This window comes from Chaetodon auriga, chromosome 16, assembly GCF_051107435.1.
Source record: "Chaetodon auriga isolate fChaAug3 chromosome 16, fChaAug3.hap1, whole genome shotgun sequence".
Classification (NCBI taxonomy): domain Eukaryota; kingdom Metazoa; phylum Chordata; class Actinopteri; order Chaetodontiformes; family Chaetodontidae; genus Chaetodon; species Chaetodon auriga.
In genome coordinates this window covers 470639-493483 of record NC_135089.1, presented here as the reverse complement: position 1 = coordinate 493483, position 22845 = coordinate 470639, and the positions used below count along the sequence as shown (strand labels likewise).

Here is a 22845-nt window from a genome sequence, read left to right as displayed (position 1 = left end):
CTGTTGTCCTCTTGTCTCTGGTCTTTAGATCATTGTGTCTCTGTGTCTGTTGTCCTCTTGTCTCTGGTCTCTTTAGATCATGGTGTCTCTGTGTCTGTTGTCCTCTTGTCTCTGGTCTTTAGGTCTCCTCAGTCATGTCTCAGCAGGACCTTCCTGTTGGAGCTGGTTCAGCTGGGGCTCATTTTACCTGTTTTGGACTCAAACTGATGATTCTTTGACTCGTTTCACAGTCGGAGCTCCTCGCTGCTGAAACTCATCAGGTCATAAGTCAACAGTTCACAGTCTCATCATTTGTCCTCTGGTGGGATTTATTCCTTTCAGTTACATTAAATTAGAAAATGTTTTAATGAAATATGTTACACTGGCTTTTGTTTCATATATAATTCTCGTTAATGGATAATAGAACCGGGAACCGACGCTGTTGGCTGTCGGGCTCAGGCCGTATCATTTGTCCAGGAAGTTTTCACACGTCATTATTTAAACAACTTCCCTTCGGGGATCAATAAAGTATTTCTGATTCTGATAATAAACTCACTCATCCATTGTTTGTGGGGTTTCACTGGCTCCATGGAAACACAGGCCGTCATATTTGCAGGATGTTTTGTTCATTTATTTCCTTGAATTCATTCATTTTGTTTCAGGATTGTGTCCGCTGTCATTTCTCCATCAGTAATGTGTCCTAACAGAGTTACAGCGGCTCATGTCGACACTTTGGCTTATAGACTTTTATGTAAATGTTTGCTCTTTAATGCACATTAAGATTTGGAAACTGAAGAATACTCAGATCTCTTATTGAAATATAAATAATAATGAAGTAATGGCATGGGAGTATTGTAAGAAAAATGTTCTTAAGGAACAAAGCGAAAGACAGAAGATTAAAGATTCTTTACTGTCAGTCTCACTCAGTTTGTTCCTCATACATGAACATTCAGCGGTGTTCGATCGAGTCTCATCAGATTTGACTTGTTTCAGATTCTGTCGGCTGTAGAGCAGTGCGTTGCATATTCTGGGTTTTTATAGCGTATATATAATAAACATATCTTCTGAAACTAATTTCAGACTTCTGTCTTAAAGTCTTTGTTGTAGCACCTTGTTCATGTGACTTAAAATGTTGAACGATGCTTTAAAGTCCTTTTATTGTCGCTTTGTTTGACATTTCGAGTACATTTTAAGTACTTCTTTTCTTTTCTTTACTTTTACGATGCCTAGTGTTTCATTTTCCTGGTTGTCAGAGTGAGACTCAACACTACAAGCTCCGAAATGCCTTTCTCTACCTGACGCACGGTGACGTCACCACGCAGAGGCGGGGCGTGCATATTTTCGCTGCCCATATTTTATTTACCACATTATTTATTTAATTTTTTCTCCCTCTATTCCTCTGAGGCAGAAATGGAGCGCGGTGTCAGTAGTCACCTGTGTGATGTAATCAGTGCGGGGGTTAACGTGTCACCGGCGACCACCTGACTCACAACATGAACCAAATCCCGCACAGCCCCGCAGCCAGCCGCCACACAATAGACACGGAGAACAATAGCCGCGCGCTGTTCTTTACTCACAAAATCTGATTCATTTTCATGCGCTGATCAGCGGGGTCTAGTTTCTGCGGAAGGTTATAACCGTGTGTCGATTAAAAACACTGCGCTTCAGTTAAAATGAGCCATTTTAGGTGTTTTGAAGCCCCCCGGGAAGAAGAGAAGAACACGTTGTAACGTGTGGAGCGGAGGGGAGAGAGAGAGAGAGAGAGGGAGTCTCACACAGGGAGGGAGAGTGAGAGAGAGAGGGAGAGGGGGAGAGAGGAGTGAATGGGCACGACACAGGCAGCAGCACTGCGCCCTTCACTTTATCGATATCGATCAGTTTGGTAATCGAGACATTTAGACCCACCGTGGGTCCGTCAGGTTGGCCCGGGAGCTAACCGGAACACCAGAAGCTAACACGATGGGACACATGTGAAGCAGACCGGGAGCTAACAGCAGCCTGGCGGAGAAAGAAACAAGGAAGCGGACGGCTAGCTGCGCTAAACCGAGGCTAACGTTGGCTAGCTGTTGGCTAATATTATTTCTAATGAGCGACCAAGGAGTATGCGACCTGATACGAAGAGGTTAGTCCTTGCTAATTTGTGTCTTTATTAGCAGTCATGTTTTATTAACATCCAGCTGCCCGCGTTGATTTTTCCTGAATTTGATAGATAATGAAAGAGGAAGCATACTGCAGGGTGCGAGGGCAGAGCAGCTAGCCTGTTAGCATGTTAGCAAGCGTAACGTTTTCATTTGAGATCACGGGGGGATGGGGAGGGATCGTGTGTGTCATTTCAGATATGCGCTTCTTAAATCAACAATACACCTTACGTTCCTAAACGTTTGCAGGTATCAGTGTGTTTGCTTGCGTTGAGTAAATGTAGGTTACTGTGACGCGCTCGTTTAGCCGTTAGCAACTATCTCGCAAGTAGTGCCAGATGCGCATCTTCATTATTCTTGGCTGCTAACTTCTGTTAGCTAGCTGTACGGTTTGGTCTCTTAATGACCAGCCTGATGCTAACGCTACCAGTCCGCTTCTGGGCAGTCAGAGAAGTTTGGTACTATTCACAGTACACATATGCACACTATGTACAGCAGATACACAGTATGTACAGCAAATACACAGTATGTACACCACAGTACTCAGTGTGTACACCATAAACAATATGTACAGCAAATACATAGTATGTACAGCATGTACTCAGTATGTACTTTCTGACGTCCAGTCATCTCAGAAAGCTGCTGCTTTTTCTCTGATTGCACCAAACAAAACAAAGATTTAAAAAATATATTTAAGGTTAACATTGAGACACTAAGTATGAGCATTTATCAAAAACGAGGGAAGAAACAGGAGCCAATCAGAAATACTTCACATTTCAAAGTAAATACAAAGATGGAGCAGTTTGAGTTTTTGGGCTTTAGAGAAAACTGGAAACAGGTTTTATATCAGAGCGACAACGATTCATCCATCCATCCATCGATTTGGTGAATTCAGAAAGTTCATCACCATCTATTTTAATATTAAATCAACTGCTCAAGTCATTTCTTTTAAGAAAAATCCAAACATTTGCAGCTTCTCAGCAGTTTTCTGTCGCATGAAACTGAATCTGTGTCGATCGGACAAAACAGCCAAAGACGTCGCTTTGGGATCTAGGTTGAGCAACGTTTTCCACAGTTTTCTGCCGTTTTACAGATGAAACGTTTCATTGATGACCAAGATCAGAACTGGGAGACGGAACATGAGTTGAAATATTTGTTTGTTGAAGCCTTAATCACAATCGTTCAGTCCAGCCTGTGCCAGGTGTCACTCCAGCCAGCTAATCAAAGCACGGACCAATGGTGTCAGTTGAAACTCTGAAATACCTGCTGGTCGTGTCTTTAGAAATCCAGCCTGCTTTGGGCTCTAGCTGTCTGTGGAGGTTGTGTACAGATGTGTCTGTCGAGCGCGGACGCCTCACCTGATCACACCTCGTCCAGCGTCTCAGAATCTGACCATTCGTCCACCGAATATCAAACTGTGACTTCCTTTAAACTGGAGCTGACATGACAGTCGCTCATTCAGTTTAACTCACTGACAGAAAATTGATTGGCAGCAGCTCTGATAATCAGTTAATTTTAGTTATTAGTTTTCTCCTGGAGCACCAGCAAATCTCCAGTTTTGTTTTCAGATGGTAAAAAAATGCTGTTTTTCTCTGATTTGACAGTGAATCCAATCACCATCAGATTATTTCTTCTGGTTGGTCGATATGATTGTCCATCCAGATTCTCACTGGTCGGACAGTCGGCGATGTTCCATCAGTCTGCGTCTTCGTCATGTTCTTCAGTTCTGACTGACGGCGGCCGTGATGGAGGTGTGATGCTTTGAAACATGACTCCTGATATACCAGAGTACGATCCCACATGTCCCCCGGCGCCGTGTGACCGACTGACCGCTTCACGTCATCCGTTGATTTCATGCAGATTAGGCAGACTTTCAGTGGACATTTCCTGCAGTTCGCTGCTACATATTCTCTATATTTCAGTATTTCCCAGTATTTTATCAACAGTACTATTAATCAGGAAAATAATTGGTAGATTAATCAATAAGATGATAACAGTCTGTTTCAGCTCTGTGGAGGCGCCGCGTTGGCTTTGGCCGTCATGAAGCTGACTCGTCACGAGGACTCAAAGGCTGCAGCTGATCATTATTTTCATCATCAATTAATCTGACAGATATTTTCTAGATTTGTCGATGAATCTTTTGAAAAGTTACAAATGTGATGTCATCAAATGTTCTGTTTCGTCCGGCCGACTCTTTCAAAATACAAAATCTATTAAATTTACTGTCACACAAAAATTCTCATGTTCTCGTCTGAAACTGGACGACGTCAAATGATTAATCGATCAGTTCAGAGTCACTGAACGTTTTTCTGTCCATCAACAAATCAATGAGCTGGTGATCGAGCAGCTCTCGGCTCTCAGGACATGAAGCTTCTCAGTGTGAGACGCTGTCATCAACGGGACAGACAGACGGACAGAGAGACAGACAGAGACAGACGGACGGATGGACAGATGAACGTATTTTTGAAAGAAGTAAAAATACTCGGTCACAGTACGAAGGTCCAGTTGCTCTGTGGTTCGTGACTGCTGCCCCCTACAGTAGCTTTATTGTAGCTACAACTGCAGGAAGCAGTTAGCAACATGACATCCAGCTTGCCAACGAGTGATGTCACTGTGGCTGAGGAGGGATGACGAGATCAACAGTGTTTCTCCAGAGCGACTCGCTCCTTTAGCGATGAACGAGAACGGCAGAAAACGATGAGCCGCCACGTCTTCAGAGAGTCAGTCCGCTGTGGTCGAGGCCGGAGCGGAGGGTCGCTTCAACAAATCCGAAGATATAGAAATACTAATAATCGATCGATCACCTGAGTAATAGATTGAACCTGGTGTGTCTTCAGACGTCTCCTCTCTCTCATGTCTCTGATGGGTTCATAACAAACATCTTTCCAGACAAACATGGCCTACGACCCGCTGACCTCACCTCTGTTGTCTCTCTGTGTGTCTGCAGCTGACTTGTTCGGGGATGTCGGGCAGTAAGGCGCTGGGCGGGGGGGCTGGCGGGGGGGCGAGGCGCAGGCGGACGCGGTGCCGGCGCTGCCAGGCCTGCATGAGGACCGAGTGTGGAGAGTGCCACTTCTGCAAGGACATGAAGAAGTTCGGAGGGCCCGGCCGGATGAAGCAGTCCTGCCTCCTGAGACAGTGCACGGCGGTGAGAGTGCACGCACGCACAGTTCACACACACACACACACAGAGTTCACGCCCGCACACACAGTTCACAGTTAAGCGGCTTGTTGATTGACAGCTCCTCCAGGTCACGTCTGTGTAGTAGATGTAGTTTGTTTGCTTGGTTTTTTTTTTGGGTTTCGTTGATGAAGACGATGTGAAATCCTGAAAGATGAAGTCAGTCATGTGATGTGAAAGGAAACAGAAGGCGTGAGCCTTGTTTCCACCGCAGGTTCGACTCGGCTTGTTAGTTGAAGACGTCACCTGACACCTGTTTTTTACGTCACCTCGGTGGATGTTCGAAGCGAGCTCAGTCGATACCAACACTGCTGACCTCTGATTGGAGAGAATCATCACTTGATTCTTAACTCTCCTGTGTTTGTGTCGCGTTGACGGGGCTGTATGCTAACGTTGTTAGCATGTAGCGCTGGTGCTACAGGGGGTAAAAGTTTTGTAGCACAGGCCACACAATCCACACAGTCAATGTTCGTCCACTGAAACTGTGTTTCAGCACAGGTTGTTATGAAAAGTGTCAGACAACATGATGGAAATGATCCCTGCAGAGCCAAACCTTCATGTTAAAGAGAAGATCCTTCTTGTTTAACCACAATCAGCTGTTCTGTCGCTCTCACCTCAGCCACCAGACTCCATTCACGGAAACAGTGATTTAACATCTTCAAACAAACCTCATTCAAACTGACAGAAACCAAATATAACTCATCAAAACCTTCTTGGTTCATCTTTCAGTGCTCCAACAATCATCACTGACTCTAGTTTGGCTGAAATAAACTCATTGAATCAGGAGAGGAGAGACAGAGAGGGCGAGAGAGGAGCAGAGAAAACTGTGTGTAGAGACGAATGTTTTCACATGGGACTCTGGAGTTATTGTCTCTGGACACTATGAGCAGAGACATTTAGAGACGTCAGACAGAAACAAACAAACAAACAGTAAATAACAGATGACACAGATGATCAATAGTTTTTATACTGAAGTGACGGAACATGAAACTGAGCTTACTGATGGTCTCAGCTTGACTGAGCATTTTGTGTGCCATTAGCATCACTAGCTTAGCTATAGTAATCATATGTTACCATTTATGGATAAAAGAAACAGAATATTTGCTGTTGAAATATTTTTTTTTTATTATCACATTAATGCAGAGATCATCTTTAAATCCATGTCATAAACCAGTGAGGTGCAGCTCTGTTGGACTGGTTTGATACCACTACATAAATTACTGAGAGAGGAAGAGAGAAAGAGAGAGAGAAAGAGAAAGAAGGGGGAGAGAGAGAGAGATGTATGAAGAAGTGAGGACCGGACAAAATGTCCTCACCCTGTGCAGATCAGCCTGGTCCTCACAAAGATACCAGAGCACAGAGCGCCGCAGGCATCGTTTTCTGCTCCACACACTGTCATGTTAACACACACACAGATTTACATATCGACATAATCCCTGCTACACACACACACACACACACACACACACACACACACACACACAGAACGTCTTCTTCAAACACTGAAGGTGTGGATTTTTTTCTGTACCGATTCTTCAAATAGCATCATGGTGGAGAGCTGGAGCCCAGCAAGAGAGGATGTTGGGTTTCCGTGGCAACCAGAGATGGTTGCTGGTGCTGTAAGTGAGAGAGAGTTGGCTTTGATCCATCACACACACACACACACACACACACACACACACACACACACACACACACACACACGCTGAACCAGTCGATTTGCTGCTCTTCATATAATTTCTGTTGTAGGATTTTGATTTGTTTGTGTTTGGGGAGTGAGTGGAGCAGGAGGAGACGAAGAGGAGAATGTGTTGGTTTCAGCTGAGATCCTCCTGAGGGGGGAGGAGGAGGAGGTGGGAGGAGATGGCTGGAGGAGAGGATGGATGGTCCTCCTGCTGGAGGAGGAGGAGGAGGAGGAGGAGGAGGAAGGACGCCCTCTGGTGGTTTGTCAGGATCGGCTCGTCTCCTCCTCCTGAGTGGCTTCTTGCACTTTGGAGTTTCTTCATTCGTTTGTCTTTGTCCAGGTTTTAGGATCGTGTGATGTCACTTTTGACTACATTAGCCGCTACTAGCATAACCCACCCCCGTTTCACTCTCTACTGTCGGCGGTCCAGTTGCATTGTGGATAATGTAGCTGTCAGTTTTTGATGAGGAAGAAGAATGTGTGGTTTTGTTTTCATGAAGGATTCATTTGTTGGTTATTTTTCTTGATTCATCTTTAGCTCTATAAAAAGTCTGAGGTGCTGTCTGTCCACAGATCCAGTCTGAATCTGATCGAGGACGAGTCAAAGCACGTCACCCAGCGTCTGTAGGAGGAGCTGTCGTGTTTTCTGTCTGGCTGTCTGTCAGTGGTGGCTGACGGGAGCTAAGATTTTTATCACAGAATTACAAACTAAAAGGCATACTGCACTCAAAACATGGTTCTACCTCAGCAACGTAAAGGAACAAAGAATCAAACTGTTTATTGGCTCCAAACAGGAAAGAAATGAGGCCAACTTGTTAATGAGGAGGAAGCTGCTCCATCATAAAGGTTAATTATTAAACGTAATGTGACATTCAGAGTCAGACATTTATGAGACAGAAAACTCGAAGTATATTCTCTAAGTCCCACCGTCAGTGTCCCACAGGACACGTCTGTCAATACGTTCCCATACAGACACTTTCCTGTAACCTCAGACCAGCTGAGCTCGAGCTGCAGCATGAAGGTGGAGCTCACGTTAGCTCAGGCTACGAGAGACGACACAAAAAGCTACGAGAAGAAACAGTTTCCACGTCAAAGCTGCTGCTCTGGTTCTTTAAACGAGGCTGAATGTCCACAGTTTCTCTGACTGTCCTCACTGTGAGACACTCCAACACTGCTCCAGCCTGTGGACTGCAACACTGCTGCTAGCCATGTTAGCCACAGAACGTGCTAATGCCCGATTCGACGGGCTAACCAGCAGAAAGAACAGTAAGCAGAAACACGTCAAAGCGTTCAGGTTGTATGTTTGAAGTCGTATCGATCGTCCTCGAGCTTCATTTGAAGTGAATCAATGTTTGGTTTTGATCCTCAAACGGTCTGAAGCTCATTGATTAGCACACACAGAACGATATGACTGTTTTCCAGTTGTTGTGGGGACTTTTCCATCAGGGTGATCCTCTGGGTCTCCTCTTCCTCACATGGTGACAGCAGATGAAGACTTGTGTGTTTGTTGTTGCAGCAGCAGCCGAGAGATTAGCGTGTGTTGGTGCTAATGTTAGCTTCACGTCTTCATGTGACTGCAGTCCGTGTTACAGTGAGGAACATGCTGGTTACTGATGGAACTCCAGTTCTGTGAGGTTTTGCGGAGCCTCTACCTGCATGTTTTCACAGCTGCAGCAAAGCACATTATTTTTAACATGATGGAGCCTTTATCACAGCGATGGCGCTGTTGTAACTTTACACAAATGTCATACCTGTCACCAGCCTGTCTCACCTGTCTTTCTACCTGCATGTCTCACCTGTCTGACTCACCTGTCTGACTCACCTCTCTCTCTCTCTCTCTCTCTCTCTCTCTCTCTCTCTCTCTCACTCTCACTCTCTCTCTGTACAGCCGGTGTTGCCTCATACGGCGGTGTGTTTTGCGTGCGGTGAGGCGGGGAAGGAGGACACGGTGGACTCGGAGGAGGAGAAGTTCAGCCTCTCTCTGATGGAGTGTACCATCTGCAACGAAATCATCCACCCCAGCTGTCTCAAGGTGATCACCGTTTACCTCCACAAACAGGAAACAGACCTCAGAGATGACCTCACTGTTTCTAAAATCCTTCACCTCTAACAGCTGCACAAATGCAGCTTTTGCTTTCACGCTCTGCACTTACGTCTTTCCTCTGAGATCAAACTTTCATGATGTTCAGGTCTTCATTCAGAAGGAAACTTGTGCATGACTGTCTCCACTTCCTGTTATTATAACTGTCAAAATAAGAACCGGATCATAAAACTACTGCATGACAAAATCTTCCTCCTGCAAAGTTCCACAGATCTACCTCAGTGATTTCCCCAAAGTCAGATGCATTGAATGTGTCGTGTTGCAGCAGTTTAGCCAGGATGGGACAGCTGTCCGGAGGCACAAGGGGGAGCCGGCACCTTTCCAGTCCTTCCACCATTCTAAGCCTGTCGCCATTTTACCCATTATGTCCCTGTTACGTAACTCTGCTGACATTCATTATCAATACTGCAGGTGTAAAAGGTAACGATCAACCAACAGTCAGTCTCTACAAAAAGGGCAGCTTGATAGTCTGAGTGAGATGTCCTAAAGAGGCCACCGTACAGAGGATTGAGGAAACAACATGACCTTTATTCTGAAGACCACGACAAAACATTTGAGAATGTAATCAGAATATTTTGTTGTCATTGTACAAGAAAAGGCAGTAAAAGTTGAGGGTAAAGTCATAAATTTTAGCTGTCACTGTCACGTCTGTGCTGAGCTGTGTTTCTCTCCTCAGATGGGCAAAGCTGAAGGAATCATCAACGACGAGATCCCAAACTGCTGGGAGTGTCCAAAATGCCACAAGGAGGGCAAAACCAGTAAGGTAAGGAAAACTGGTGGAGGGATGACATCCGTTCAACAGAATCTTTCCTGTCAGTGCATGAACCGCTGAGGCCAGTCCGAGATGTCCTGAGGAGGCCACCGTACAGAGAAAGAGCAGGAATGGCATGATGTTCCCTCTGACAACTACAAAGGAATATGAGTTCCACTGTGAGGAGGAAACAAATCAGAGAAAATCAGAAAAAAGTTGAAAAAAAATCCTGATTTTATGAGGACCGGGAGTAACGAGACAAAAGTTATATAAGACAAATAAATGAAATCATCATTCTGTCAGGAAGACTAATAATTCTACGAGAAGAAGGAATAGAATTTGAGATGAAGTTATAAAATACCAACTCTAAAGTATTTGTTTGTAGAATTTCTACAGTCACTATTCATTTTAAAATTAAGCTGTAATCTTTGAGAAAAAAGTAATTTCTTCAGAAAACTTAATTTTGAAAGTGACGTGGAGATTTAATTAGGGAAAGTTTTAAATTGGAACAAACTTTATCTTCTGGAACTGAGTTTACTCCTAAAATGTAAAATTACTTTTTAAAATCAGCCAAATAAAACTGGTTGGAATGATGGTCCATTTTGATTCTTTTATCTTCTGTTATCAGCAGTTTATTATCAGCAATGTGTTTATTATCAGCAGTGTGTTATCAGCAGTTTATCAGCAATGTGTTATCAGCAGTGTGTTATCAGCAGTTTATTATCAGCAATGTGTTATCAGCAGTGTGTTATCAGCAGTTTATCAGCAATGTGTTACCAGCAGTGTATTATCAGCAGTGTGTTATCAGTAGTTTATTATCAGCAGTGTATCAGCTGTTTATTATCAGCAATGTGTTATCAGCAGTGTGTTATCAGCAGTTTATTTTTCAGCAATGTGTTGTCAGCAGTGTGTTGTCAGCAGTGTGTTATCAGCTGTTTATTATCAGCAGTGTGTTATCAGCTGTTTATTATCAGCAGTGTTGTTATCAGCAGTGTATTATCAGCAATGTGTTATCAGCAGTGTGTTATCAGCTGTTTATTATCAGCAGTGTGTTATCAGCTGTTTATTATCAGCAGTGTGTTATCAGCAGTTTATTATCAGCAATGTGTTATCAGCTGTTTATTATCAGCAGTGTGTTATCAGCTGTTTATTATCAGCAATGTGTTATCAGCTGTTTATTATCAGCAGTGTGTTATCAGCTGTTTATTATCAGCAGTTTGTTATCAGCAATGTGTTATCAGCTATTTATTATCAGCAGTATGTTATCTGCTGTTTATTATCAGCAGTGTGTTATCAGCTGTTTATTATCAGCAATGTGTTATCAGCTGTTTATTATCAGCAGTGTGTTATCTGCTGTTTATTATCAGCAGTGTGTTATCAGCAATGTGTTATCAGCAGTTTATTATCAGCAGTATGTTATCAGTAGTTTGTTATCAGCAATGTGTTATGAGCAATGTGTTATGAGCAATTTATTATCAGCAGTATGTTATCTGCTGTTTATTATCAGCAGTGTGTTATCAGCAATGTGTTATCAGCAGTTTGTTATCAGCAGTGTGTTAGCAGTGTCATGGAGTCGCTGAGTGTTGCAGTTCATCGTCAGTGTTTTGAAGCCTCTTGTAGTCGTGAAGAGGTGAACTCGTCTGTAACAGTCTCGTGTTGGTGACCAGGACCAGGCCGATGGCTCGGGGAAACGCAGGCTGGATAACGGGGAGGTGGGCCGCTGGAAGCTCACGGATGACCCTCCCCCGAAAAAGAAAGCCCCTCCCTCCCTGGAGGAGGGGGGGAGGACGGACGGAGGACACAAGAGGAAGAAGGAGAAGGACCTGCCTCAGGACAGCGGGCCCAAGAAGAAGGTGAACACAGTCTGCTGTTTCAGAGGCAGAGGACACGATGCTGGTTGTGTGTTGAACCTGTCTGCAGCTCTGACTGTCTGTCTCTTCCTGTCTCTCTCAGATGAAGGGCGCCCACGAAAAACGCCTCAAAAAGGTAAGAAGTCTTTACTGCTGGGAAGGAGGAAGCAGCCAGTTTTTCTGAGACGACTTGTTGTCTCATCAGTGAGTTGCAAGTTCACCAGAGTTGAGTTCTTCTGTTAAATGTCCACAGCATCCGGCTCAGTCCCAGCTCCAGTGTCCATCTGTTGTCCAGTGGCCACATGGACAGTAACGTTTACAGTCAAAAAATTTTTTTATGTGTTACTCACATAAATTCAATTTCAGTTATGTAGACATGGTTGAACTCAATTTCCTGAACACCAGCGAGTGTCAGACCTGCGCCAACAGAGTAACAGACTGCCTGTGGACCAGAGAGGATGAAGAGACAGTCTCCCTCTCCTCTTCCTCCTCTACGAGTTTACAGGAAAACAAATCAGTGAAAAGAGTTTTGACCCAGTTTGATTTGAATTTTTCTGTCCACCAGAAACCCAAACAGGAGGCGGCAGAGTCAAATGGTCCCACCTCCTCAGCTGGAGGAGGAGCGGGAGGACTGCAGGGCTCCTCAACAACTGCTTCTTCTCAGCCCGGGGGAGGAGGAGTGGGAGGTGCAGGGGGGACGTCGAATGCAGACCAGCGCTCCCATCACAGAGAAAAACTGGAGCGTTTTAAGAGGATGTGTCTGCTGGAGCGTCGGCCCGAGTCCTCGTCCTCGTCCTCCTCCAGCTCGGAGTCTGACTCGGAGTCTGACTCTGATGACTCCCTGAGGGGGGAGCAGGCGGGAGGAGGCTCCTCGCCTTCCTCATCCTCCCCTGCCCCACCTCCTCCCGTCGTCTATGGCAACAGCAGCGGGGGGCGGGCAGAGAGAGAGAGGAGTCGCAGCGAGCGGGAGAGAGAGAGGGAACGGGAACGACGCCTGGCCGAACTGGGCTTCAGCGCCAGCGAGGAGTCCGAGGGGGAGGGAGTGAGGGGGGAGGAGGAGGTACGGGAGGAGGAACAGGGCGGGGGAGTGGGAGAGAAGGCTCGGCGGAGAGGGGGAGGAGGAGACGTGGGGTTACTGCCTCGAGGGCGGAAAGGTGGACTGCTGGACGGAGAGGAGGAGGACACGCCCACGTCTGATAGGACCAGGAAAAACTCCACCTCTCTCCCCCCACCCTCACCCCTCTCCTCCAATCAGATGCCTCCGTCCTCACAGCATGACGGCTTCACGGGGAAGCAGCGCAGCAATGGGCAGGAGGCGCGTAATGGACGGACACGAGGAGGGACAGGAGGGGGCGGAGGGGGGAGGGAGGGAGGGGAGAAAGAAAACGCCAGCGGTGGTCTGACCAATCACAAACACAGCGGGGGTGGGACTAAAGGCAGCGGGAGCCGCAGCAACAAGATCCGTAGCAACAGTAAGAACCAGATGTCTAGAAACACCACATCCTCCTCGTCCTCCATCCCCACTTCTAATGGAGGTGGAGGGGGCGGAGGCCCGGGGGGAGGCGGCCTGATGATGTCAGTGATGGCGACGTCGCCCTGCACGCAACCATCCCGCCTCGCCTCGCGCTCTCAGATGATGAAGCGCAGCCCGCCAGCCGTGCCGTCGCCCCCCCGGCCCGTTCAGATGGAGAGACACCTGGTGCGTCCTCCCCCCGCCTGCCCCGAGCCCAGTTGCCTACCGCTGGACTCTGGCTCCTCCCACATCATGACACGTGACGTGTGGCTCAGAGTTTTCACTCACCTGAGCCAGAGAGAGCTGTGTGTCTGCATGAGGGTCTGCCGCACCTGGAGCCGCTGGTGAGTGACATGACGGACGGACGTGACTGACTGACAGACATGACAGACGGACATTATGGATGGACGGACAGACAGACGGAGAGACAGACATGACAGATGGACAGACAACGGACGGACGTGACAGACTGACAGACATGACAGACGGACATTATGGATGGACGGACGGACGGACGGAGAGACAGACATGACAGATGGACAGACAACGGACGGACGTGACAGACTGACAGACATGACAGACGGACATTATGGATGGACGGACGGACGGACGGAGAGACAGACATGACAGATGGACAGACAACGGACGGACGTGACAGACTGACGGACGTGATGGACGGACGGACGGACAGGCGGACTCCAACGTTGCTTGACGTGAATGTCCCACGTGAGGAGACGACAGCGGATGTCCTTCTGAGCAGAAAACAGACTCTTGTGTGTGACGCTCGTCTTTGTCTCCCTCAGGTGTTGTGATAAAAGGTTGTGGACTCAGATCGATCTGAGCCGGCAGCGCTCCATCACCCCCCCCATGCTGAGTGGTATCATCCGCCGACAGCCTGTCTCCCTGAACCTGGGTTATACCAACATCTCCAAGAAGCAGTTGATGTGGCTCATCAACCGCTTGCAAGGTGCTGTCAACACTTCCTGTTTACCTGTTGACTGTAAACTGACCGTGAACTCGTGAGCCTGTTCCGGAGCTTTCAGCTGCGTTCTGCAGGCTTCTTCAGCAGATGAGTCTCTCAGCACAGAACTGAAGTTCATCTGCTGGAGAACTTCCATGAGAGACGGCTGAATCCAGCCATGAAAGCTCGTAAGGGAGTCTGAAGATCACACTGTGATTCTTCTTTGTCTCAACACGTTCATGCTGTTGGCAGCAGGAAACCATGTTTAACTCCTTTTGATTCCCGACTCTCACCTGTGACTCTCACCTGTGACTCTCACCTGTGACTCTCTCTGCGAGTCTCACCTGTGACTCTGTCCTGTTAGGTCTGTTGGAGCTGAATGTGTCTGGGTGTCCCTGGCCGGCCGTCTCTGCTCTGTGTCAGGCCGTCTGTCCCTGTCTGAAGCTGCTGGACCTCAGCAGAGTGGAGGATCTCAAAGACTCACACCTGAGAGAGCTGCTGGCCCCCCCACCTGACACCAGGACAGGTGAGAGACCCTCACATCAGCATCACCTGACAGGAGAACTGTGTCAGGAAGGATTTGTAGTCTGCTAAGACATGAAGGTTTTTCTGTTTGGTGAAGCATCTGATGTCAGATAATAATGATGATGATGGTGGTGATGATGCTCCTCCTCCTCCTCTCAGCTGGTCAGTCAGTCTTGATTTCTCATTGGTTGATTGGATCTTGACCTTCAGCTTCTTGTTAACGTCCTCATGACGGTCAGATCATCATCTCTGTGAGTTATTCGCACAAACTGGCGCTTTGGGACAGTTTGTCCGTCTCTCCTGGTCGTCACCTGACCAGGTTAGACCTGAGTCAGTGTGGAATCCCTTAACAGAACCCTTAACTTTAAGATGGCTTCTACTCATTTAAACGTGTATTTGATTCATTTGGACTGATTCACAGTGAACTTAAAACTCATAAAACAGATCTTTTTCTGCACAGTCCATTGACGCGCCTCTCACATGTTCACGCTCTCTGATTGGTCGATCAGCTCACGGTGAAACCAGAGTGGGGCGTTTCCAGAACGTGACAGAGCTGCGATTGGCCGGGCTGGACCTGACGGACGCCTCGTCTCGTCTGTTGGTGCGTTACGTTCCTCACCTGAACAGGTTAGACCTGAGTCAGTGTGGAAACGTCACAGACCAGACGGTGCACACCCTCACCTCCCCCATCTCCCCCCTGAGAGAGAGCCTCACCCACATCAACCTGGCAGGTAAACATCTGCAGGATGATCCTAAAACGTAACGACTGCACAGTCTAATTGTCTCAAACTGTAAATCTGCTCTTCATCTCCTTGTTTTGTGGTGTCATGTTGGTCCGTCCCTCAGCTCCGTCTGACTTCCTGTCTGTGGCTCATTGGTTCCGCTTGTCTCTTCATGTCTGTCGTGTCTCTGCTCACCTGACGCTGTTCTGTCTCTGCTCACCTGACGCTGTTCTGTCTGTGCTCACCTGACGCTGTTCTGTCTCTGCTCACCTGACGCTGTTCTGTCTGTGCTCACCTGACGCTGTTCTGTCTCTGCTCACCTGACGCTGTTCTGTCTCTGCTCACCTGACGCTGTTCTGTCTCTGCTCACCTGATGCTGTTCTGTCTCTGCTCACCTGACGCTGTTCTGTCTGTGCTCACCTGACGCTGTTCTGTCTCTGCTCACCTGACGCTGTTCTGTCTGTGCTCACCTGACGCTGTTCTGTCTCTGCTCACCTGACGCTGTTCTGTCTGTGCTCACCTGACGCTGTTCTGTCTCTGCTCACCTGACGCTGTTCTGTCTGTGCTGATGCTGTTCTGTCTCTGCTCACCTGACGCTGTTCTGTCTGTGCTCACCTGACGCTGTTCTGTCTCTGCTCACCTGATGCTGTTCTGTCTCTGCTCACCTGACGCTGTTCTGTCTGTGCTGATGCTGTTCTGTCTCTGCTCACCTGACGCTGTTCTGTCTGTGCTCACCTGACGCTGTTCTGTCTCTGCTCACCTGACGCTGTTCTGTCTCTCAGGTTGCGTGAAGGTGACGGAGCAGTGCATCCCGTTGCTGCGTCGCTGCACCTCCCTGCAGACGGTGGACCTGCGCTCCTGCTCCCTCCTCTCCTCAGAGACCGGACAGCTGCTCTCCTTCCCTTCTCACACCTCTTCCTCGTCCACCTCATCTTCCTCTTCCGCTGTCACCACCACAGTCGCTGCTTCTTCGTCCTCCTCCTCCTCCTCCTCCTCCTCCTCCTCCACGTCAGCCTCCTCCTCCTGTCCTCCTGAAGACAGAACACTGCTAAAGAACAGCTAAAGTCCTCCTTCCTGTCACGTGACACTTGAGTCAATGGTCCGGAGGGCCTACAAGCCCCGCCTCCCACCTCACTACACTACAGACAGGTGAGGAGGAGGACAAGGGCAAGAGGGGAGCCGTGCAACATTTCTCCTGACGTTGGAAAAGGTGTTGTTGTTTTGGCGAGTACAGCGAACGAGGAGGAGGAGGAGGAGGAGGAGGAGGAGGAGGAGGAGGAGCAGCATATTTTGGAAAAGTTGTCAGTAATAGTTAAAAAAAATTAGAAACCCTGAGCATGTACATATTTGTTCTCTGTACAATTTTGGGTGTGTGTGTATATATCTGTAGTTTACTGTAAATGACCTTTAACCTTTGGAACATCACCCCCCAACACTCCTTTCCTTCCCTCATTTCCTTCTGTCCTTCCTTCCTTCCTTCCTTCCGTCCTTTCATCCAACGATCAGTCATCATGTCCGGCGTCCTCCTGCTCATTGGTAGCAGCAGAACGGGGAAGAGCGGGAACTGAGCGCTCGATGTTGTCCAGGTTTGGTGGCTGTGGTTTGACAGGCAGTGACTCCACCCACCACGCAGGACGTGAGACACCTGCAGGTGTGTCTCTGAGAACCATGTCTCCAGCAGAAGGCCGGTCTGATGTTTGTGGTCCATCTGGTCAGAAGATGAGTCTAGACTGGACGGTTCAGGACTTAGGCTAACAGTTTCCCTTTGCTTCTAGTCTTTGTGCTAAGCTAGGCTAAACACATCTGTCTCTACATCGGTGTCCTTTTTGTCATTTCTGAATCTGGGGAGTGAACTAAAACGTTAGACTGACTCAGAAAAATGCATCTTTTATGTATTAAGGCTGCTGAGGTTAGACAGCCTGCGTGGTTACCCATAATCCCCCTCTCTGTAGACGTTCAGGCGTCCCTGCAGAAGGTTTATGTCCACCTTAAGAGGGACAGACGTTCATGGTGTTCAGCTGTCCCGTTCAAACATTCGACCTTCATGTTCACACCGATGGAAACAGTTCCAATAAAGTTTATTCAGATCAGACGCCTGCATCCTCAGCAGCGTCGACAGAGAGGAGCGACGCTCTGACACCTGTCGGCCTTTAGTCTGCCCGTCAATCTGCGGTCGACGTGCCGATCACGCTGATTGATTATGTGGTCTGTCAAACGTCAGACGTTCAGTTTCCTGTCAGGAGGAAAAGCAGATCAACAGAATCATCCATCAGCCAATCGGCTGGCTGCTGTTCTGAGGACACGCGCCGCCGTTCAGACCGTGAACACCTGAGTTTAAAGCTCAAAGTCCGGAGAACAAAGGTGTGGTGAGAAGGTACAGGTGGGATAATCAGACCAGTCAGGAGTCACCTTTATAACACACCTCTCGCTCTGTTTAGTCAGGTCGTTATATCACATTTAACCTTCAGTGTCGAGGCTGCAATCAGATGGTCATGAATGTATCCACACACTGTGTGTGTGTGTGTGTGTGTGTGTGTGTGTGTGTGTGTGTGTGTGTGTGTGTGTGTGTGTGTGTGTGTTGGAAAACTATTGATTGTTTGAACTTGGTGGAGGTGGAACAGGAAGCTGTCAGCAGCTAACAGGAAGTCAGAGCAGGTTCACATATGCAATGACAATTCAAATCGAATGAAGTCTGTAAACAGGAAGTGACCTCAGCAGGTTACTGCTGTCAGATGACACAGCTGTAGTGTCTGTCTGTCTGTCTGTCTGTCTGGTCAGCAGGAAGCTCCTGAATCTTGGTCCTGTGGCGGCGTTAGAGCTTCACAGCCCAGAATGACGCAAACAGACGGTGAAACGTCCAAACACACGAGACAAAGTCAAAGCAGAGACGAGCTGAGGGCAGCCGAGAAGTCTCGCCAGCTGCTAGACCTCAACGTCCTCTGCCAATCAGATGGAGCTAGGCTAACACTTTCCTCCTGCCTCCAGTCTTTATGCTAAGCTAAGCTAACCAGGAGCATATGGAGATGAAACTTGGTGTTGAATTCAAAGAGTTCAGTGAGCGGCAGCTTCAGACCAGGAGGGTTTTCTGACAGGTGAAGGTTGTTCAGGTGTGATTCAGGTGTTTTCCTTCCTGTTTCGTTGTGCGTGTGTGTGTGTGTGTGAGTGAAACTGAGCCTCAGTGTCTTCTAAATTTGCCTCAGTCATTCATCTTCCCCTCGTCGTTTTCGATCTCTTCATCGTCCGTCTGCCTGTTTTCACCTCCGATCAGATTCTTTTGGGAAGTGATTGATCATTTTTTTCTCAGGAGTTTTTTTTTGTTTGTTTGTTGTTGTTTGTTTCTCTTTAAATCAGGTTTTAATTTATTCGTGTGCGGTGGCGGCGGCGGCAGCACTCCCATCCAGTCCAAACACACATTCCTGCGTTGAAGAGAGAAAACCTGTTTGCTTTTGGCCGTTTCCTGTTTGCGTGCAGCGTCTCATCCAGTTTCATGGATCCATGTTGTGTTGTTGCTTTTCTTCATTTTGACCTTCTTGTGTTTTCTGTATTGTTCAAATTACAATGACGAGTTTGAATCTGTTTCTATGGAAGCTCATTTCTGCCAGGAAAAGACAGAAAATCTTGCCGTCGTCATTTTGTCGCTGTTATCTGCTCGACTCGCTGCTCGTACTTTGATTCACATGATTTTCCTTTTCTGTTCAGACTCGGTCAGTTCTTTGGTTTTCTTGGCTCTAATGGGCTCCTGTAGCTTCCTCTGGGGCCTCACTTATGAAAAGTCCATCGGTCTCGCTCTGAAGTTCACATCAGGATCGTCGCTGAAGCAAAGCTTTGCCTTTTGATGGTCCACATACAAGAAATCGGAGCGAGATTTTGAGAAAAGTGTTTCATAGATGACGCCCTGATGTTAAAGCTGATCAGATCCAGATTCTGGCTTCCGTCACCTCAAAACACTGTCTGTCATGAGGGGCCAAGGCACTGGGGGGGGGGGGTCTGAAATATGACTGACATCATTTTTCATATCGACGTGTTTTCAGACGGATGTTACGAGTCAAACAGCAGCCAAACAAACGATGACAAAAATCGTCATATTTGTCTTGTCAGAGTTTGGTCGATGGATTGCCTTGTACTGGCTAGCATGTTGGTCAGCGTGTTCCACGTATGTTTCTCAGTATCGTGTTAGCTTCATGGTTCCACATTAGCTAACATTGGCTAGTCAGTTTCAAGTGTTCTGTCACAGTTATGGTGGCGTTACCTCTGCTGCGCTACACTCGGAGAAAACTGAACAAAAGAGACAGAAAAAAAAAAGAACCTACGGTTTAATTTAGATTGAGCCAAGAAATGACCTTATCATTTGCAAGCTAACATTGGCTAGCAAGCTAATTAAGTTTTGGTTTCAGTGGTTCAAAGTAATCCTAATTTTCTGATACAACTTCAAATCTGCATTATTAATGAGCTGTGTTGTTAGCTCATTAACAAGCTGAGGTACCAAGCAAACACTAGCTAGCTAACTGGTGTTGGGAGATGTTAACAGCAGTATGCAAATTTTATTAATTAATACTGAAGAACAAACAAAGAACATTTAAATTACAGCATGTCAAACAGTGGAAATGAGCCAATATTATTATATATCATTATTATTATGGGGAAAACGGTGCTATCATTAGCTCGTGAGCTTGCTAATTTGTTGGTCAGAAACTGTATGTCAGTGTTTCAAAACATACCAGTTCTTTTTAACGAGCTAATGTGTTAGCACAACACATTAGTAAACTGAGGTCACAAGCTAACACTTGCTTGTTCCATGTTTGTTAGCCCTTTTGATGCTAACTACATAGCACCATGTTAGCATCACAGCTCCAGCTTAACTTTATGGTTTTATTGTTCAACTCTGCAGTGAAAAAATAAAACCGACTAACACATAAATAAAGCTACCTTTAAATTCTGTCTGGAAAATGAGCCACCTTCATCTCACGCTAATTAATTATTAAACCGACATTGCTAGCTGGTTAATTCATTAGCAGGCTTAAATAACGAGCTGACATTAGTTAGCTGAGTGATGTGTTTGCTGCAGAACAAGTAGAGGAGGTTGGAGGTTGTTGGCTGCAAATAAAGATTATTCGAGCCGGGTGATAAGTCGATTTGTTGTTCAGCGCTTTTATTAAAGAAATTAAGAAAAAGTTCCAGCAGCTTGTGAATGTTGATGTGCTGATAATGAAAATGGCAGTTGGTTTCTTGTCATCAATAAAAGCTGTAGCGGTGCAGTAGAGGTAATGCATCATTTCCTCTCTGGTTCCTGTTCGCTGGTGGGGGTTTTGGACTCGCTGTAGTCCAGGAAATAAAAGTATTAGTAGTTTTAAATTGCCATGATGTGGTACTGCTCGCCAGCCAATCGCCTCGTTGTGCCATAAACACACCAGATCAATGTTTCACTGTGTTCGACGTCTCAATGGGTCAGTTTTATATTTTATTTTTTGTATTCGTTGTGATTTAGTTGTTTTTTACTGTGACTGTAATGTGGCGATCGGCGCCTCACTTATTCTGTTGATGATGCATATCACAGCTTCAAACTTCGCCTAGCAACAGGTGAGGAGATCAAATCTGATTGGACGATAATCCGTGACTCCTGAAAGCTCTTATCCAATCAGATGTTCAGACATATCTCATCTTCTCTCTCTTCTCGATCTTAGTAAAACTGAGTCTCATGTTTTCATGGATGTTTTAAAGATGCACTGGATCATCACTGTCATCATCATCATCACCATCACCACCTTCATCCTCACCTTTTGCCAAATGTAGTTTTTGTTGTGAAAAGGGGCATTTTATCCCGATTTTCTTTGTTTGCTTTTTGTTCTTTTTTTTATACTTTGTCCATGACTCTTCCGCTGTGTTGATGGAAAAAATGAGGAAGAAGTTGGAACAAAAAGTAAAAAGTGACACAAAAAGACCAACTCAAGGCAGCTACGTATGAGTGACTACTGTAAAATGACTAACTAATAAAGAAGCAATGGGTTTGTTTTTATGTCCTGTGTGTCTGTTTGTTCACAAGCAGGAATTTAACGTCATGTTTGGCTTCATCGTCGAATCAGCAGGTCCATAACAGGAGGAGCTTCGTATATTTCTGATTATTGACAGATTTCACACACAAGTTTTCAACATGAGCATCATTCAAGAGTAAACAGCAGTAAAAGTATCAATACAACAGTGTAAGAATACCACATTACAAGTTAATGTTGTGTTCAATATTTTCTTTAAAACTACTGTTTTTACATTATTGTCATGTGATCATATAATAGTATCACGGATTTATTCTCACATGATGAGAAGTAAAAAGTGAAGTATCAAAGGTACTGAAGAGTTTTGTAACATGTTATGTAACATAGTTATTTGTATTATTATTTGATCACTTGTGCATTAATATGTAAGCAGCATTTTGTTGTCAGCTGATCAACATTGAGTTTAACTGTTTTAAAGTAACAAAGTACATTTACCCACTTTGCCATTCTTGAGTACAATTTGCAGTACTTCTCCACTGGATTTCAGAGGGAAATGTGTTGCTTTTTACTTGGCTGGATATGATAGTTTTGATACTTATTACTTTGATTTTATCTAGAAACATGATTAACTTATTTAAGAAGAAGAGGAATTCTTTGAGATTAAAGGCCCCACAGATCCTTGCAGGTGGTTTCAGTCACCGTATGTGGTTTTTACGGTTTTATGTACTAACACGAACGAAAAAGTCGTCACCTGTTCCACAACAAAATGAACAGAAAAGCCCCTGAAGTCCTGAAAATAACTTATGAACACGAAAGATCAAAGGAACACCTTCACAGACTTTGAAGGATCCATAATTTCACACTTTGGTGAAATGATCCGTTTTGCTCAATGACTACTTGAAATTAATACATTCTGTTATTAATATGCTTTTACATCAGAAGAATTTCTATTGCAGGATTTTTACTTGTAGAATATTGAAAAATTGTTGTACTGCGACTCTTTAGTCTGTCAGTTCTTTTTGCAGTGTTGCTGGATTTTAGCATCAACTTGGTGGAAAAACGACAGCACAGCGAAACACTCGGCTAACCTGTGGTTTGTCTTCAGAGGAGTGACTCAGATATGTCAATCACACTCTGCCCCTCCCATCAAACCCACCTCTAAACGGTGATGCTGTAAAAAAAAAATGGCATTGAGAACAGGCATGAAGAAAAAATGGGAAGATCGTCACATAAAAATCCAGAAGTATTAAAATGAAATGATGCTTAATGTCTGTGTTTCATCATTCACTGCTCATACAATGTTTTCTTTTTCAATGTCAAGTTCAAGTTTAATTTTCAGAGATGTAAAGTCGCTTTTCTGCCTCCATACAGGCCCACTTTCTCCTTTAACCATCCGGCTTAATGTTTTACGTCTGTATCTAAAATGATGTTTTACAAACAATCATTACCAGTT

The 22845-nt window shown here is 45.9% G+C and overlaps 1 protein-coding gene across 2 annotated transcripts; it reads left to right on the top strand.

Annotated features, from left to right (window-relative positions):
- Positions 1-1519: 1519 nt before the first annotated feature.
- Positions 1520-21418, top strand: fbxl19 (F-box and leucine rich repeat protein 19). Of its 2 annotated transcripts, XR_013078307.1 has the most exons (12): positions 1520-2101; positions 5065-5265; positions 8871-9014; positions 9760-9846; positions 11502-11687; positions 11788-11820; positions 12250-13541; positions 14001-14164; positions 14523-14684; positions 15193-15414; positions 16188-16633; positions 16684-21418. XR_013078307.1 is itself a non-coding variant. In XM_076751976.1 (11 exons), exons 2-11 carry the CDS (start codon positions 5080-5082, stop codon positions 16466-16468), a joined length of 2757 nt encoding a protein of 918 aa, XP_076608091.1. In that variant the 5' UTR covers positions 1520-2101; positions 5065-5079; the 3' UTR covers positions 16469-21418. The 2 variants fall into 2 exon arrangements, 1 of the variants encoding a protein (XP_076608091.1); XM_076751976.1 differs by having other exon boundaries at positions 16188-21418.
- Positions 21419-22845: the final 1427 nt, after the last annotated feature.

Bases quoted from the DNA above. Each gene is read 5' to 3' on its own strand.
- fbxl19 (XM_076751976.1), top strand. From the start codon at position 5,080: ATGTCGGGCAGTAAGGCGCTGGGCGGGGGGGCTGGCGGGGGGGCGAGG. The intron at 13,542-14,000 runs GTGAGTGACATG...TGTCTCCCTCAG, and splicing joins TGCCGCACCTGGAGCCGCTG to GTGTTGTGATAAAAGGTTGT. The intron at 14,165-14,522 runs GTGCTGTCAACA...CTGTCCTGTTAG, and splicing joins GCTCATCAACCGCTTGCAAG to GTCTGTTGGAGCTGAATGTG.